A 15,082-nucleotide genomic window follows, 5' to 3' on the forward strand; every position below is an offset into this window, starting at 1 on the left:
AGTATTTCCTCTTCTCTATCTCAACTCACAAAGTGTGTTATAAGTACTTGTAATATGTATTATTTTTTTGTGTGGTTATTCTTACTTAATATATGAAAAATTCTATAGTGCATACATGTATGTCATACTCATATTTACGTATGTAACAATAAATTTGTTGCTATTGTAGTAACGTGAGTTCTTTTTTTTTGAAAAGAACGTGAGTTCTTTTTTGTGTAATCTTAGTTCTATTAGAGGTAATTATTACACCTACATCCTCATTACAAGTTTGTGAACGAATTTGTTTTCAAAATTGTAACTTGGTTCTATAATACGTAAATAATATAAAAGAAATGTGGTAAATACGTTGTTCATGTAGTAAATTTGGTTCAATTAAATTATAATATTATTTCGGTTAGATGTAAAATGAGTGTATGATAGACATCATAATATACATTATATACAACCCCCTTAATATACTTAATTAATATTTGCAGGTGCCAGTGTTTCAAACCATCGATGAAAAGGTGTTAAAAGCAATTTGTCGGCATCTTGTGCCAGTGACCTACGCTGAAGATAGTTATATTGTTCAAGAGGGGAAGCCACTCGGGAAGATGCTCTTATTCACTCAAGGCAGCGCAGTCACTTACTCCCATGGCGGAACTAGCAGTGGTTCTTCAAGCAACAAGTGGCTTAAAAAGGGAGATTTTTATGGCGATGAACTCTTAAATTGGGCGTTCAAATCTCCTTTATATCTTGATTTACCCATCTCGAATAGGAATGTCATCGCACAAGAAAAAGTTGAAGCATTTGCTATTAGAGCCAGCGACTTAAAGAGTATTTTCTTTAAATTCTGGTGGTTTTTTAGCAGAGAGGTAAATGCTTCTCAATTGGAGCAATGGGAGCATCTCGCAGCTTCTTCCATACAGGCAACCTGGCGCAATCGTCAAGCAAGGATCCGTTTGGTAACTTCTTACATACAACCCACAAGCTGGCTTCGTCGTCGTGTGAAGAGTACAAGCCCAACTAATTGGAACAGATTTGTCGTAAATTAGTGCAAAGATTACCTTCCTCCGTTGAAGTCCAATAAATGTTTTCTTATGAATAAGTTAGTTCTCTTGTTTAATAAATCAGTGTAAGTTTAACTATTTGTACAATGAATTCGAGATATTATCATATACCCATTCTATTTTAGTTCTTTATTGGATGTCCATACAACTTATTTTACTGTGTTGGTTGAGTTTTCTTTGTCAGATGATGCGCAAAATTATCAATTAACTTAAAAGGACACGGTAAGAAATAGCCAAATAGTTAATAGTTAATGCTTAAATTTCTCTATATATCACAGCAATATGATGAATGACCGATGACATAAAAATTGAGCTCATGACTCATAAAATTTATGACGCTTAAAAGGAGAAAATATTGGGACAGCTACGTGGACAAAAAACTCCATTCCAGATTCACGTGGGAAATTCCAGGGCGTCACAACCTCAAGCTCAAGGTGTAAATAAATTCTTGGGTTGATGAATTCAACCCTAGTAAATGACCCCCACAAATCGTCCAGGACCACCTAGAAGTTAACATATGCAAGGAGCAATAAGTCCAAAACAAAGTCGAAGAAGGCCCAACTCTAGTGAACAACTCAAAACAAGAGGTCCAAAGACTTTTTATGGAGGTGTTAGGCTCTATAAGACCTGAGTGAGATCAAAGCTAAACCGTAGGCCCAGAAGACCCCCGTCAAGCCGCTATCTCTAGTGGGCACGCTTAAGCTCTGCCAGTTGGTAGTCAGGAGCATACTTGAGGTGGCGTCTAGCGTGAATTTCGAGTTTCTTTTTTGGATTAAATACTGTTTACTCCATATACTTGTAGGGTTTCATCGTTTCAGTCCCTGACCTTCGAATTTCACCTAAAAAGTCCCTGAACTCTCAATTTTCTCCCAATTGGTCCCTGCCGTCAAAATTTTCTGTTAAATTTGCCAAAAATGTCTTTTATGCCCTCACTTTTATTTCTTTTATTTTCTCTCTCTTTTATTTCTTTTTTTCATTTCACCTCTTGAAGGTGTGTGGATTGGAACCATCTTGATGAGGAGATGAATAAAAGGATGCGAGAAAGCCGGAAGAAGAAGAGGTAAAAAGAAAAAAATAATAAAGAAAATAAAAAAATAGAGGAAGAGAATTTTTTTTTTTGAAGTAATTGAGGGTATAATAGACTTTTTTAGGGGAAGATAACGGAGTTTTTGACCGCAGGGACTAATTAGGAGGAAATTGGGAGTTCAATGACTTTTTAGGTGAAATTCAAAGGTCAGGGACTGAAACGATGAAACTCTATAAGTATAGGGAGTAAGCAGTATTTAACCCTAATTATTATTATTATTTTTTTAGCAAAGACTTCTTAGGGGTTTGTTGGATTAGCTTTTTCGGAGACTCAAAAACGATTTTAAATATTAGAAAAATTAGTTATAAATAAAAGAATTTACAAAAAATTGTCTCGGTTGAGTTATAAATGCATTTATAAGAACTAGTTTTGACTTTTGAGAATCATTTACCAAGTACTTCCCCGTATAAAGGAGTGTATATCTACCATAATATCCAATTAAGTATTTTTTTTATTGTTTTTTGTTTATTTTTGAGACAATTTTGCCCTCTCTCTCTTTGTCACTTAGAGAGAGAACTCACGGGACTCCGGTGACCCGTGACCGGAGTAAGGCGTCTAGTTTTATTGCCCCCTAATAATATAGCACATATTTAAGTCCTAGTTTCCGAGCAAAGCCGCGCGATAATCCTTACGTTGACAAAATTAGAAAGCCATTTGGCCCATCTTGGGTCCATGAATGTTGGATGAAAGCATAAAAGGCTCCTTCACTGTTTCTAGAAGCCATAATGGGAAGAAAACTGGTGTGGCACCCTATTGTTGGAGTTGCCCTAAGAGGTTGTTTGCAATTTTATATGGCACATGAGTACTGCAAGAGCATGGAAAATTCATGGACACGATACTGTGTGATCAAGAAGATGGGTTAGGGCAGCATTCTTGAGCAAGAGCGAGTAAAAAAGACCAGAAATTTAAAAAATCGGCAGGTCTGCTGTGGGTTTGTGTCTAAATTTTGACATTTTGGTCTGATCGAAAATGTTCATCTGGTCAGTTATTGACCAAGAAAATAATGCTCAACCACCCTTGGATGTAAATCTAAGGGCATAAAGAATTATTATTAAGTTTAGGTGTTTTGTTTTCCACCCTTGGATGTAAATCTAATGGTTATTGAGCATAAATTCTTTGGTCAACAACTGACCAGATGAACAGTGGTGTTCGTCTGATATACCCTCACCATTCACCTTTCCTCACCTAATACTGTTAATTTATTAATCCTCAATTTGAAAGCAACACCCGAGATCCACAAGCAAAATGACAATAATAGAAACCTGAGTACAATCATAATACTTGACCAGTCCATTGATCTTAAACTTTGAGGACAAATAATGCACCAAATATACCGCACCAAGAAGTCATGTGATCCAACTCTGTTGTCTTATAACAGTACACCATATAGTAGTTATAGTAGTTTTAGTCATTAGGAAAGTGATGGCCACTGCCCATAAGAAAACAGTGAAACTGAAAAGCAAGCTCAGAAGGGAGGGGGCAAAATCCAAGTATCCTAAATCACCTTAGAACCACCACATATATTTGGAACTAAAGGATTCCCAGTTAATTACTACAGATGCAAAGCTTGAAGTATATCCTACTAGCAGTTATTCAATTGTATTGAAGCCTACACCAACATGAAACTCCATTTCCTGCACCTGAAACATGATGTTCAAAGATTCAGTCTCATAACATTTCACAAACTTGAAGAATAAAAATTTAACTTCTTCAAACTAAGTTTGTTCAAGCTTATGGAATAGTGTAATTGGCACGAGAGGGCTGCCTGCTTCTATTTCCTTCCTAGTCTTCAGTTTGTTTATGAAACTAGCCAAAAAAACACATAAGGCAGACCATACGAATACTCTAAAGATGACAATAGACAATAATCAACTCTGCCAATTGCCAACTAATTAGAAGGACAGAGATGCATTTGTAAACTCTATGCCTGCAAAGAATCTATCCAGCTTATTATATAAATATGTTTTTTAAAGCATACTGAGGTATAAGCAGAATAAAGTCATGTCCTTACCTATAATAAAGAGCCGTATTGGCCGCTAATAAAGAAAATTTTTGAGCTCTCTGCTGAAAATTTGAGAGAGCCTCACACAGCCATTTTCATTTCTATCTTCTCATGGGGATTATAACCTATGAGTTCGAAATCAGCTGCCACAAATGAATCTATATTCTTTTTATCAGGGTTGATCTTCAAAATCTGCATTGAAATGGAAGTAGGCAGATGTAAAAAAACATATAAGGGTGGAAATGAGAGAGGAACAAGATCAAATCTGTAACTTATTACACTTACTGGAAGAGGCTTGGGCAGTTTCTGAAGTTGCTCCTGCAGAGGCCTGATATGAGTGCGGTAAACATGAGCATCCCCTAAAACGTGAACGAAATCACCTGGAACAAGATCTGCGCAACACATAATTGTATTAAAGACAAAATTTAAATACAAAACATCAGAATTAAGGTATGAACACCTCCACATAGCCAATGAACACAAAGAGGTCAGCAATTAAGATCCAACCAAATACTAATAAGGAGTTTCCTAGAGAATGCATACCACAGACATGAGCAATCATGCATGTCAGAAGCGAATATGACGCGATGTTAAATGGCACGCCCAGGCCCATGTCAGCAGAACGCTGATACATTTGGCATGATAACTCTCCTTTTGCGACATAGAACTGCAAAGAGAAGATAGAAGAATGTAACAAAACAAAAGGTTTATGATAATGAAAACAAAATTTGTACCATGATTCCATCTCAAGACAAACCTGAGCAAACATGTGACAAGGTGGAAGTGCCATCAATTTCAGATCAGAAGGATTCCAGGCTGAAAGTATAATCCGTCGATCATCAGGATTATTTTTGATCTTGTCAATAACATCTAACAACTGGTCAAATCCTTGGCCAGTGTAGTCAGCATGCATGTCAGTATACCTATTATTCGAAAGAGAATTAGGTGGACTTGAAGTTAGGCTTCATAATATAGATCATTCAACTAATAGGAGTTCACCAACCTGGCACCAAAGTGTCGCCACTGGAACCCATAAACTGGTCCTAAGTCGCCCTCCTCCCTGCCAGTTAAACCAATGCTGAAACAGCAGACACATATGTCATATAAAACTGCACAAACTAAATTACTCATCATAGACACAAACACCCACATGTGGGAAGTCCAATACTTGCCTATCAAGGTAGTCTCTAGATGCATTTCCATCCCATATGCGGATGCCTTTCTCCTGAAGGACCTGAGGATATCAAATAAGCACTACATGTAAGATACTTTGCATAAACTTCTCTCTCACTGGCTGTTTGTGTCACAAATCTTGCTATTTAGAGACTAGCAAGGTGCCTATTTGTCCCATCTTCATGCAAAGTTATAATATAAACAGATGTTTCTTTTCCAAGTGAAACAAGAACATATTTAAAATGCAAGAACTTCAAAATGTCAACCTTTCAGCTGCTCTTAATTCACAATCTATAGGCATATTCCAAGAAATGGTTGACTGAATCGTCCTAATAAGTCATAACTTCTAGCATATTATTGTAGAACAACGCACCGGTTCAGAATGCTCAAATTTGGAAAGATAAATCGAGCTCTCAACAAACTAGCAAAACCACTTGCTCCAACATAGTCCCATTAAAATGATGTAAAGTATATGAAACAAGGAAAACAATATATATGGTTTAAAATGTTCAAAAAAGAGAGTAATACCTTGGCATTGGTTGAACCACTAAGGAACCACAGAAGTTCTTCGACAACCCCTCGCCAAAATACTTTCTATGAACCCAATGATCACATTCTACGTCAATATTATATTGAAATAAAAAGATAATTCCAGTAATGCAACTTTGTGCAGAAAGAAAATGGGTTCAATCCAATTTAGTGAAAAGATGTAACCAATTCATAATAGAAACATAAAACTAGTAGTATAATGTAGGTCAAGAGGGAAACAACAAAGATCTTAAAAGAAACATATGCCATACCTTGGTTGTTAGAAGAGGAAAAGTTCTGCGCAGATTGAACCGCATCTGTGGAGATACAATGAAAATGTGTAAATATACCTTATCAGTATTTAATCAATAGACTGTTAAAAGAAAAGAACTTCCTCTTTTTTCCAGTTTAGTTTGACATTACCTGGCAACCAAATTTTGATAAAGTACCAGTCCCGGTCCTATCATCCTTAGAAGTACCATCTGAGAGTATATCTTGAACCAGATTTAGATACAGGTACTCCTCATGTTTCTCGAAAATCATCTTGGGGAGGAAAGAGAACTTCTTTACCTCACACTTAATGGAATCCGACCTACTATTACAGTTCAGATCATTGTTTTCACAAAGGGATCCAACTTCAGAACTCCTCACACGCACATAAGTCGTGAAGGAATAACGAATGCTATTCTCCACCTTGGGAAAAGATGAATACCATGGCTGAAATACAGTGGAATCAATTGCAGGGATAAAAGTATCACATTCAATGTTGGTCTCTATTTCTGTAATGTGAATTGCATCACAGCCAGGCCCATTGAGAGCTTCCCTGGATACATAAATGTTAATGTGAATAAGAGAAGAAAGAAGAAAACAGTTTTCAATACCAAAGTAAACAACAAAATCACACCTCAATATCTGGCCACCTCCTATGAGAAACACTTTGTCAATTGACAGACAGTAAGGAGAAGCAGCTAACAGCTCCAGAGCAGAGGTCATGCTCCCACATATGACGACATTCTCTGCAGTAGCAATATCAAAACTCCCAGAACGAGTCAGAACAACATTAAGGCGTCCAGGTAGAGGCCGATGCTCAGGGGGAATGCTCTCCCATGTTTTTCTGCCCATTATAATTGCATTCTTTTTTCCGGGATCTGATGTGGTTACAGTGACATCCTTAAAGAACTTGAGATCAGAAGGAAGTCTCCAAGGTAGTTTCCCATCCTTTCCAATACCCATTTCTCGAGTTGCAGCCACAACAACTTGGTAAGTCCTCTGTGGATTCAGCTGGGTGTTTCCATTGCCATTGCCATTTCCATTTGCGGTCACTACTTCACCAGCCATTGTTGAATACAAGGAACGACACAGACTCAAAGGTAGCAACTTCAAACGAGGACCGCACAGCCAATTATTCTGGAAGTGCGGCAAGGCCTACGATAGTAAGATAAATGTCAAAATACGAGTACAAATATATGGATAGGGTAATCAAGACAAAGAAAGAGATTAGTGAGAGTGCATAAAATCTTTTGAAAAGAAAAAGTACACAAAAACGAAACTAAGAATAAAGAATAGCCTATATGTTGATAATCTAAAAAAATTTCAACGAAATTGGGCGTGCAAAGAACTGCCACCAAATCCAATGTATAATTGATCCTATAACCATAGAAAAAGCACCAACAAAATAATGGGTGCTAGTAAGACTACTACCAAAATAATCTGTTCTTTTTAGTTTAAGTTTTTCATCATTACTGTTGGCCCCAAAATCAATTTCCACAAATCGATAGCATCTAAGGATTCTCTACACTAAAATACAATCTAAAGCTTCATCATAATACAGATTACTCACTAACAGTAAAACCTATGTACAATGCAAAAGTCAACAAGACAGCAAATTCCAATCATACCCAAAAACAAAATGCAACAAATGCCCAACAACTATTAATCACGATGAAAAAAAAAGGACATACAAGTAAACCCAGCAGCAGTATCAGAGATGAAGTATAAACAATAAAACCCTCACATAATCACCAAAAAAAAAAAAAATAGAGCTGGAAAAATAGAAATAGAAAGGTGAAATGCGAGAAGCAACTGACCGATCTTAAACGGTGGAGCGAAATTTTGGAGGGATGGGAGGCAAGAGTGGCAGCAAGTTGGGGCTGAAGAATTAGGGTTTTAGAGTGGAGCGAATTGGGGGCAATGTTAGAGGGGAAGAGGCGAGAGTGGAGCAGAAAGGAGAAAAGAAAATAAATAAATAAATAAACCAGGAGCCCAAGGCCGAAACCGCTTTCTTCTTCTCGCTTTCAGTCGTTTTCCCTCTTCTCTCTCTCTCTCTGTGAGAGTCTGGACTGGGGGAGAAAAAGAGAAAAAGGATAAAAAAGAAAAGGTGAGGGGCAAAAAAGGGAAAACGGAAATTAACTGCAACACACTGACATGACATGGAGGCGAAGAAATCCAAAGAAACGGTTGACGCGGAGTTCCGCCAAAGTCCATTGTGGCGGGGTATACAAGCTCAAATGCCCCTGCTTTTCCAGTCTTTATCTCCACTGCCCCAATTTTTTTCTTTTCTTTTTCTCCTTCCTTTTTTTTTTTTTATAATTATTTAAGGATCGACTCGATTTCATCTATTACGATCTACTGATATTAATCTTGAACAAAAGCGATATCTTTGGGTCACATGGGATTTGTTTGAACCCCTTACCTAACGTAATTCTAACTCAATTACTCACTCTCATCATCACTTAAGATTATATATATCAAGGGCTTACGACTTTGTACAATAAAACTGCATTTAGATAATGCTAGTCTCTTGACACATATTATCTACTAATTGTAAAATTAAAATATAATGCTTGCAACCTCCCTTCTTCTTCTTCTTCTTCTTCTTCTTCTTCTTCATAGAGGAGACCTAATTAAGCCAAATTGTGGGGGTTTATGCTATCTCTAAGCTTGGAGCTTGTTGAGATCTCCAAACTTAGAGTTTGTAGAGAATTTATGATCAACCACTTACGTCATTGTTTCGATCTAATCCAACACCTCTTGGAATCGAATTTCTTGGGAGCGATTACGCTAAAAAATTTCTAATTTCTTGGAAGCGATTACTCTCAGAAATTTCTATTATTTTCGTGGTAGCTTTTTCAGCTCCGAAACTAACCATTTTTCCTTGTTCTCTTTTCAGGATGAGTAACCTGAACAAATTGGACTTTGCTCCATTGGGAACAACTGGCTCTGGATATCACAAGTGGGGTCATGATGTATGCCAGCATCTCAAGGCCGAAGGAATCCTGGATACGATTCTTGAGCCTAGCCAGGATGTGTTAACTGTTGAGCAAGCTCAAGCTTTGGAAGCAAATAGAGCAGCGTTGGAGGCAAATAAGGCTAAAGCCATCATCCTAATGACTCGTTATATGGATGATTCACTCCAGTACAAGTATATGAATGAAGAAGACCCCAGAAGGTTGTGGGTCTCACTCGAAGAAAGATTTGGCAATGTCCGTGACTACTTGCTTCCTGATCTAGAAGTGAGATGACATAGCCTCCGCTTCTGTGATTTCAAGACTGTTCTTGACTACAACTCGGAAGCACTTCGCATTAAATCCTTGATGCATGGAATTCTGTGGAAAAGATATTACAGATGCGATGTTGATCGAGAGGACTCTCTCTACCTTCCCCGTCTCTGCTTTGATGGTTGCTAAGAACTATCGAATCGATGTTACTGCATGACGGATTACAAGGTTTCATGAGCTCATTGGAGCTATGAATGTTGCTGAAAAGCATGACAACATCCTTGTGAAAAACTATAATTTGAGGCCCGTGGGAACAGAGCATATTCTGGAGTCCAATTATAGACACTTCCCTAAGGAAGGGCGCCAAGAGCGAAACCCTAAATCTAGGGATATTTCTGGACGTTTTGGTCCATATTCTTGCTCTAATAAGGAAGGTAACCGTCAAAATAGGCGAACACGGAAACGAAGAGATCAACATGGAAAGAGAGAAAGAGGCAACACCTCTGGCCATGTTGGTGACGCCACCAACACTAAGAGTCATCCAAATGACGCTTTCAAAGCGCCTCAATCAATGGAGTCTGAGCACAGAGATGTATGGTTCTCGATGTGGAGCATCCGGTCATTGGGCACACATTTGTAGAGTTCGTGAAGATATTGTCACTGTCTACAAAGCATATTGTGAAGTAAGAGAAGCTCACTATGTGGAACAAGAAGATCAAGAAGGTGATCTAGAGTAAAGGGTTGAAGACTTCAAATTTGGCTAGGATCAATAGATCGCCAATTCTGTTTAAGTCTTTATTTTTTCAAGAGATGTAATAGGCAATTGCCATCTATTTTGTAGTAAATGTCATTGGTTTAGTTTTTCTTTAACTAGGCTCATCCAAAGTGAGTATGATGTCTAGGAAGGTTTTGAGATAAGTGGTACTTAAGTGAGGTTTGCTCCACCGACATCTCTCTACTCACCTGGTCATATTTATTTTGGAGTTACCGAACGAAGTCAAATGACTACCATTGTTTTGCATTAGCTAGTATTTGAATTAGATTCTCTTCATAGTTAAGAAACAATGATGTACTCCGTTGGCTTATGAATAAAATTTCGAGTTCTTTTTATTATGACTCCATTTTGATTATGAGTATATTACTTTGTGACTATGATGGCTGGGCCATGAGGATTATTTCAAGGACATGGAATAGCCCAGACTCCGCTTGCCAAATGGCACCTTGATTACCATCACAAAAACTCTCTACGCTCCTAGGGCAAATCGAACCATACTAAGCTATTTAAGTCAACGGATTCCATGCAAAACGCATGAAGAGAACGGAAAAGAGTTCATTTGCACTACCTCTAATCATTACGAATAAAGACGCATCTTAGAGAAACGTATGTGTCTCACTAGTGGATTTTATGTCACCACTATTCTAGCTATTAAATCCAATAAAGTTATGAGAGAAGATCCCTTGGACTTAGACACATATTGGCTTTGTCACGACAGGATAGGTCATCCTAGTCATAATATGATGATCCGTCTACTAAAGACTTCACAAGGACATCTATTCTTTCGAGAAAAACGAAGTAAGAATCAAAGATTGATTCCCGGACTGAGTGTGACAGCCGCCGCCGCCATCCACTGCAGGCCTACGGCCGCCACCGTCCCCCTTGATGACGTCATAGTAGACGCCACCCATGGCCATGAAGTCATGGATGCCAATTCCCATGGCTATGACGCCATGTATGCCACTTCCCATGGTTATGACGCCATGATGGGTGATGTAGTCATAAATTTTGCTTCGAATAGCACTTCAAACGCTCAGGCCCAACCAAAATCCTCATTGGTTGCTTCCAAGGCCCCTCACTCATTTTTCAAAGCTTGTTCCTTATGCAAATTAGGACCGAGACCGTCCTATGCAAAGGATACGAAAATACTCATTCTGTTCTTATATAGAATCCGAGGGGATTCTGTGGACTGATTCAACTAACTTGCGGACGTTTAAATATTTCATGATGTTGGTTGACAAGCATGTTGGTCACGTGTTGTGTCATTGTCCACTTATCATGCTACTTATACTACACTCCTAGCACATATCATATGACAACGGGCTCACTCCCCAGATCATCTCATTCAGTCAATCAGACTTGACAATGCTAGAGAATTTACATCGAAGATTTTCGATGATTATTGCATATCACTGGGACTGATGTTGGACATCATATTCCCATGTACACACCCAAATAGTTTCGCGGAAACGACTACGATGGTAGTCGGGACATTGGTAATGCGCACCAATCTTCCTATATCCGCTTGGGGTGATGCAATATCGCAGCTATGCTAATTCATCTACCACCCACCGCCGCTCAAACAATCTCTGCGTTACATCTAGTGACTGGGTACAAGTATCTCGTACTTACGCATATTTAAGTGTGTCATTTATATGCCAATTGAGCCACCACAGCACATTATGAGGGGTCCTTACAGACGAATGGGCAACTAAGTTGGATTTGAGACTCCAACAAATCGTCCACCACTTAATGCCCTTGCAAGGCGATCTCCTTACCGCTAGATTTACGGATTGTCACTTTGATGAGACAGTCTTCCCGTCGTTAGGGGGAGATAAGAACACGGATGTTCAGCAGGAACGACAGGAATTGTTGTGATCTGTCCCCACTATGTCTCATCTCAATCCCCGCTAAAGTGACGAGATCACACATATCTGCTGCAAACATATCTGCAAGGATGGACGTCCCTACGAGAGGACGTTGCGCCACCCTACACGAAGGTAGGCATGGCGCCAACGCCATAGAGAGTGGCACTCTAGCGTTAAAGGCCATGGCCCCAGCTAGAATGCATGAGAGGCCCATGAGTTTGAAGGATACTTTGGCATAACTCAATCCTTTGATCATCGACACTCAAAATCCGTCTCATGAGAACCTTCCGGATTATGGTTATTGTTGGGAGACGCCTCAACGTCAAAACCTATTCCTGAGAATATAGAGCTCTCTTTTGATCATCGACACTCAAAATCCATCTCATGAAACCTTCCGGATTATGGTTATCGTTGGGGGACGCGTCAACGTTAGAACATATTCCTGAGAATATAGAGCTCTTAGATAATTACACTAGTGTACATAAGACGCAGGATAGAAACTCCATCATGATTGATAATGTAGTCGTACATTTCATTGCGCATGATTTGTTGAGTCCGGTGATATTGAACCACGCTCTGATGATGAATGAATGCCAACGTAGAGAAATCTGGCCTAAATGGAAAGATGCGATTCATGTTAAGTTGGATTCTCTAATGAAGAGGAAGATTTTTCGAGCCACTGATGCCAACACCTCCTACATAAAACCTGTTGACTAATGGGTATTCGTTAGAAAGCGTAATGAGAAAATGATATAGTAATCTCGCCTTATGGCGCAAGGCTTTTCACAAAACTCTGGAATCGACTACGATGAGACATATTCTCTCGTAATGGATGTCATTACACTCCACTACCCATTCAGTTTAGTAGTTGTAGAATAACATAACATGCAGCTTACGAATGTGGTCACTACGTATCTCTATGGGGATCCAGATAAGGAATATACATGAAGGTTCATGGTGAACTTCATTTACCCAAGTCAAGTGGCTCTAGACCACAGAGAGCGTTTGCAATGAGGTTGAAACGCTCACTAAAGTGACTGCTTGATTGGGAAGGGATAGGGCCGCGCGTTTTCATGACAAGTTCCGGATTCTATCGCGGTTCATGTTGGACATGATCGTCATTAGAAGCCCTTAAAGAGTTAAGGGAAACCACTGAACACTTGAAATCCGAGTTTGAGATGAAAGATCTTGGGAGAACACAATTATGTCTTGGTTTGGAACTTGAGCATCGTGTTGATAGATGCTTAGGCGTTTTGACAAGGTCAAGCCTTCAAGCATACCCATGATCGTCCGTAGTCTTGATCTTGAAAAGGATCCTCTTCGTCCGAAGGATGATGACGAAGATGTGCTAGAGGCAGAAGTGCCCTACTTAAGTACTATAGGCGCATTCTTGTACTTACCCCAATGCACAAGACCGGACATCTCATTTGTAGTGAACTTGTTAGCTAGATATAGTTTTGCGCCAATGCGCCGCCATTGGACTAGTGTAAAAGATATCTTTCGATACTTGAGATGTACGATTGATATGAGCTTGTTCTATCCCTACAGAGAGATGATAGATTTGGACCCATCATACACCAAAAACGCCACCAACACTGGCCTGCGTTCTCTATCCCCATCCCAAAACAACATTAGTGTTTTGGAAGGTTTTGCTGATGCTGGGCACCTCTCTGACCCACACAAAGGTCGTTCCCAAACTGGTTATATGTTTACCATGGGTAAGACCGCGATATCTTGGAGTTCTACAAAACAGAACATTGTCGGTATATCTTCTAACTATCCAGAGATTATTGCTCTTCATGAAGTAGTTAGTGAATTTTTATGGATTGGATCCATAATTACGCATGTTCAGCAAATGAAGTCTAACCTGAAATGAGCCTACGAGCATTTATGAGGATAATGTCGCTTGCATTGAACAAATGAAGCAAGGCTACATCAAAAGCGATGACACAAAGCATAATCAGCAACAAAACATACTCTCCTCAAGATCAAAATGAACTAGGTTTGTCTGAGGACAGTATGGCAGACTTGTTACTAAGTCATCGCCTAATTCCACTTTCGAGAAATACGTTGGTAGCATCGTTTGCGGAAGTTATCCGAACTCTCATGATCATAGTCATCTGGGGGAGAAGCAGACATCAGGGGGAGATGTCCACATGTTGATCTCGAAACGTGAAGGGTGTGTTGTGCTCTTTTTCTCCTTTGACCGAGATTATTTTTGTCCCACTGGGTTTTTGACGAGGTAACGAGAGGAGCACCACGTTTGAGCGACACAAAGGGGAGTGTTCAAGTAAATCCAGAATATGTGTCTGGCCCAAACTCTAGGTTACTTATGCAAGTTGTAATAGGGTTTATGTTAGGGATATTCTCAGAGATATTCGTGGATATCCAATCATTGTATGATTACCTTTCCATGTACAACTCTACTTCTATGCTTGTAATCCTCTATATAAAGAGGCTCCTATTATCAATGAAAGCACAGTAAATTCTTTATATGTTAGATTATATATTCTAGAGTTTTAATTAGTCAAGAGCATATAGGTAGTTCGAAAATTTAACTATTCGACTTAATATAATTCTGCTCCCTAAGAGACCATAATACTTTTATTTTTCTCCTCCTCATTTCGTACTAGCTGTTATTGCAGTTAGACGTTATCACATGTAATTTTCCCTATTTCAATAAAGGCTGACATCTTTTATACAAAAAAAAAAATTATATAATATAATAGTTATAGAATTACTGCTTTGGTTCGGAAACATCTAGTTTTTCAGTTGTTGCAAGTTTGCAACAACAAAACCAGCACCAGTTTGGTGTAGTTTTGGAAATCGATAAGTTAGTACATAAGGATCCATCTTAATTTTGTTGATTTGGGTGGTCTGTATGTTTTGAAGTTCTGCCCTTACAATAATTGATAAAAGTGGTACCACATCGAGAATTAGGTTCAAGTATATGAAAATTTTCATTGAATGTCTAGAATTAGAAGGGAGTCGAAGTCATCTCATAATGAAACAACATATGTCATATAACTAATGAAGTCTCTCTCTTCTTCTTTTTTTTAAATCGGGGGTAAGTAGCAAGACACCCCAGTTACGTTAGCGAATT

General features: G+C 38.8%; 1 protein-coding gene across 1 annotated transcript; it reads right to left on the reverse strand.

Moving 5' to 3' along the window:
• Positions 1–3,382: 3,382 nt before the first annotated feature.
• On the reverse strand, positions 3,383–8,176 carry LOC133739563 (bifunctional dihydrofolate reductase-thymidylate synthase-like). The gene is made up of 12 exons (XM_062167343.1): positions 7,927–8,176; positions 6,744–7,264; positions 6,263–6,662; positions 6,112–6,156; positions 5,840–5,905; positions 5,311–5,372; positions 5,142–5,216; positions 4,896–5,061; positions 4,682–4,805; positions 4,424–4,530; positions 4,148–4,330; positions 3,383–3,776 (listed from the first exon to the last, which is right to left on the reverse strand). The coding sequence occupies exons 2-11, from the start codon at positions 7,175–7,177 to the stop codon at positions 4,220–4,222; spliced, it is 1,590 nt and encodes a 529-aa protein (XP_062023327.1). The 5' UTR covers positions 7,178–7,264; positions 7,927–8,176; the 3' UTR covers positions 3,383–3,776; positions 4,148–4,219.
• Between the last annotated feature and the right edge of the window lie 6,906 nt (positions 8,177–15,082).

Source organism: Rosa rugosa, chromosome 3 (assembly GCF_958449725.1).
Source record: "Rosa rugosa chromosome 3, drRosRugo1.1, whole genome shotgun sequence".
Lineage (NCBI taxonomy): Eukaryota > Viridiplantae > Streptophyta > Magnoliopsida > Rosales > Rosaceae > Rosa > Rosa rugosa.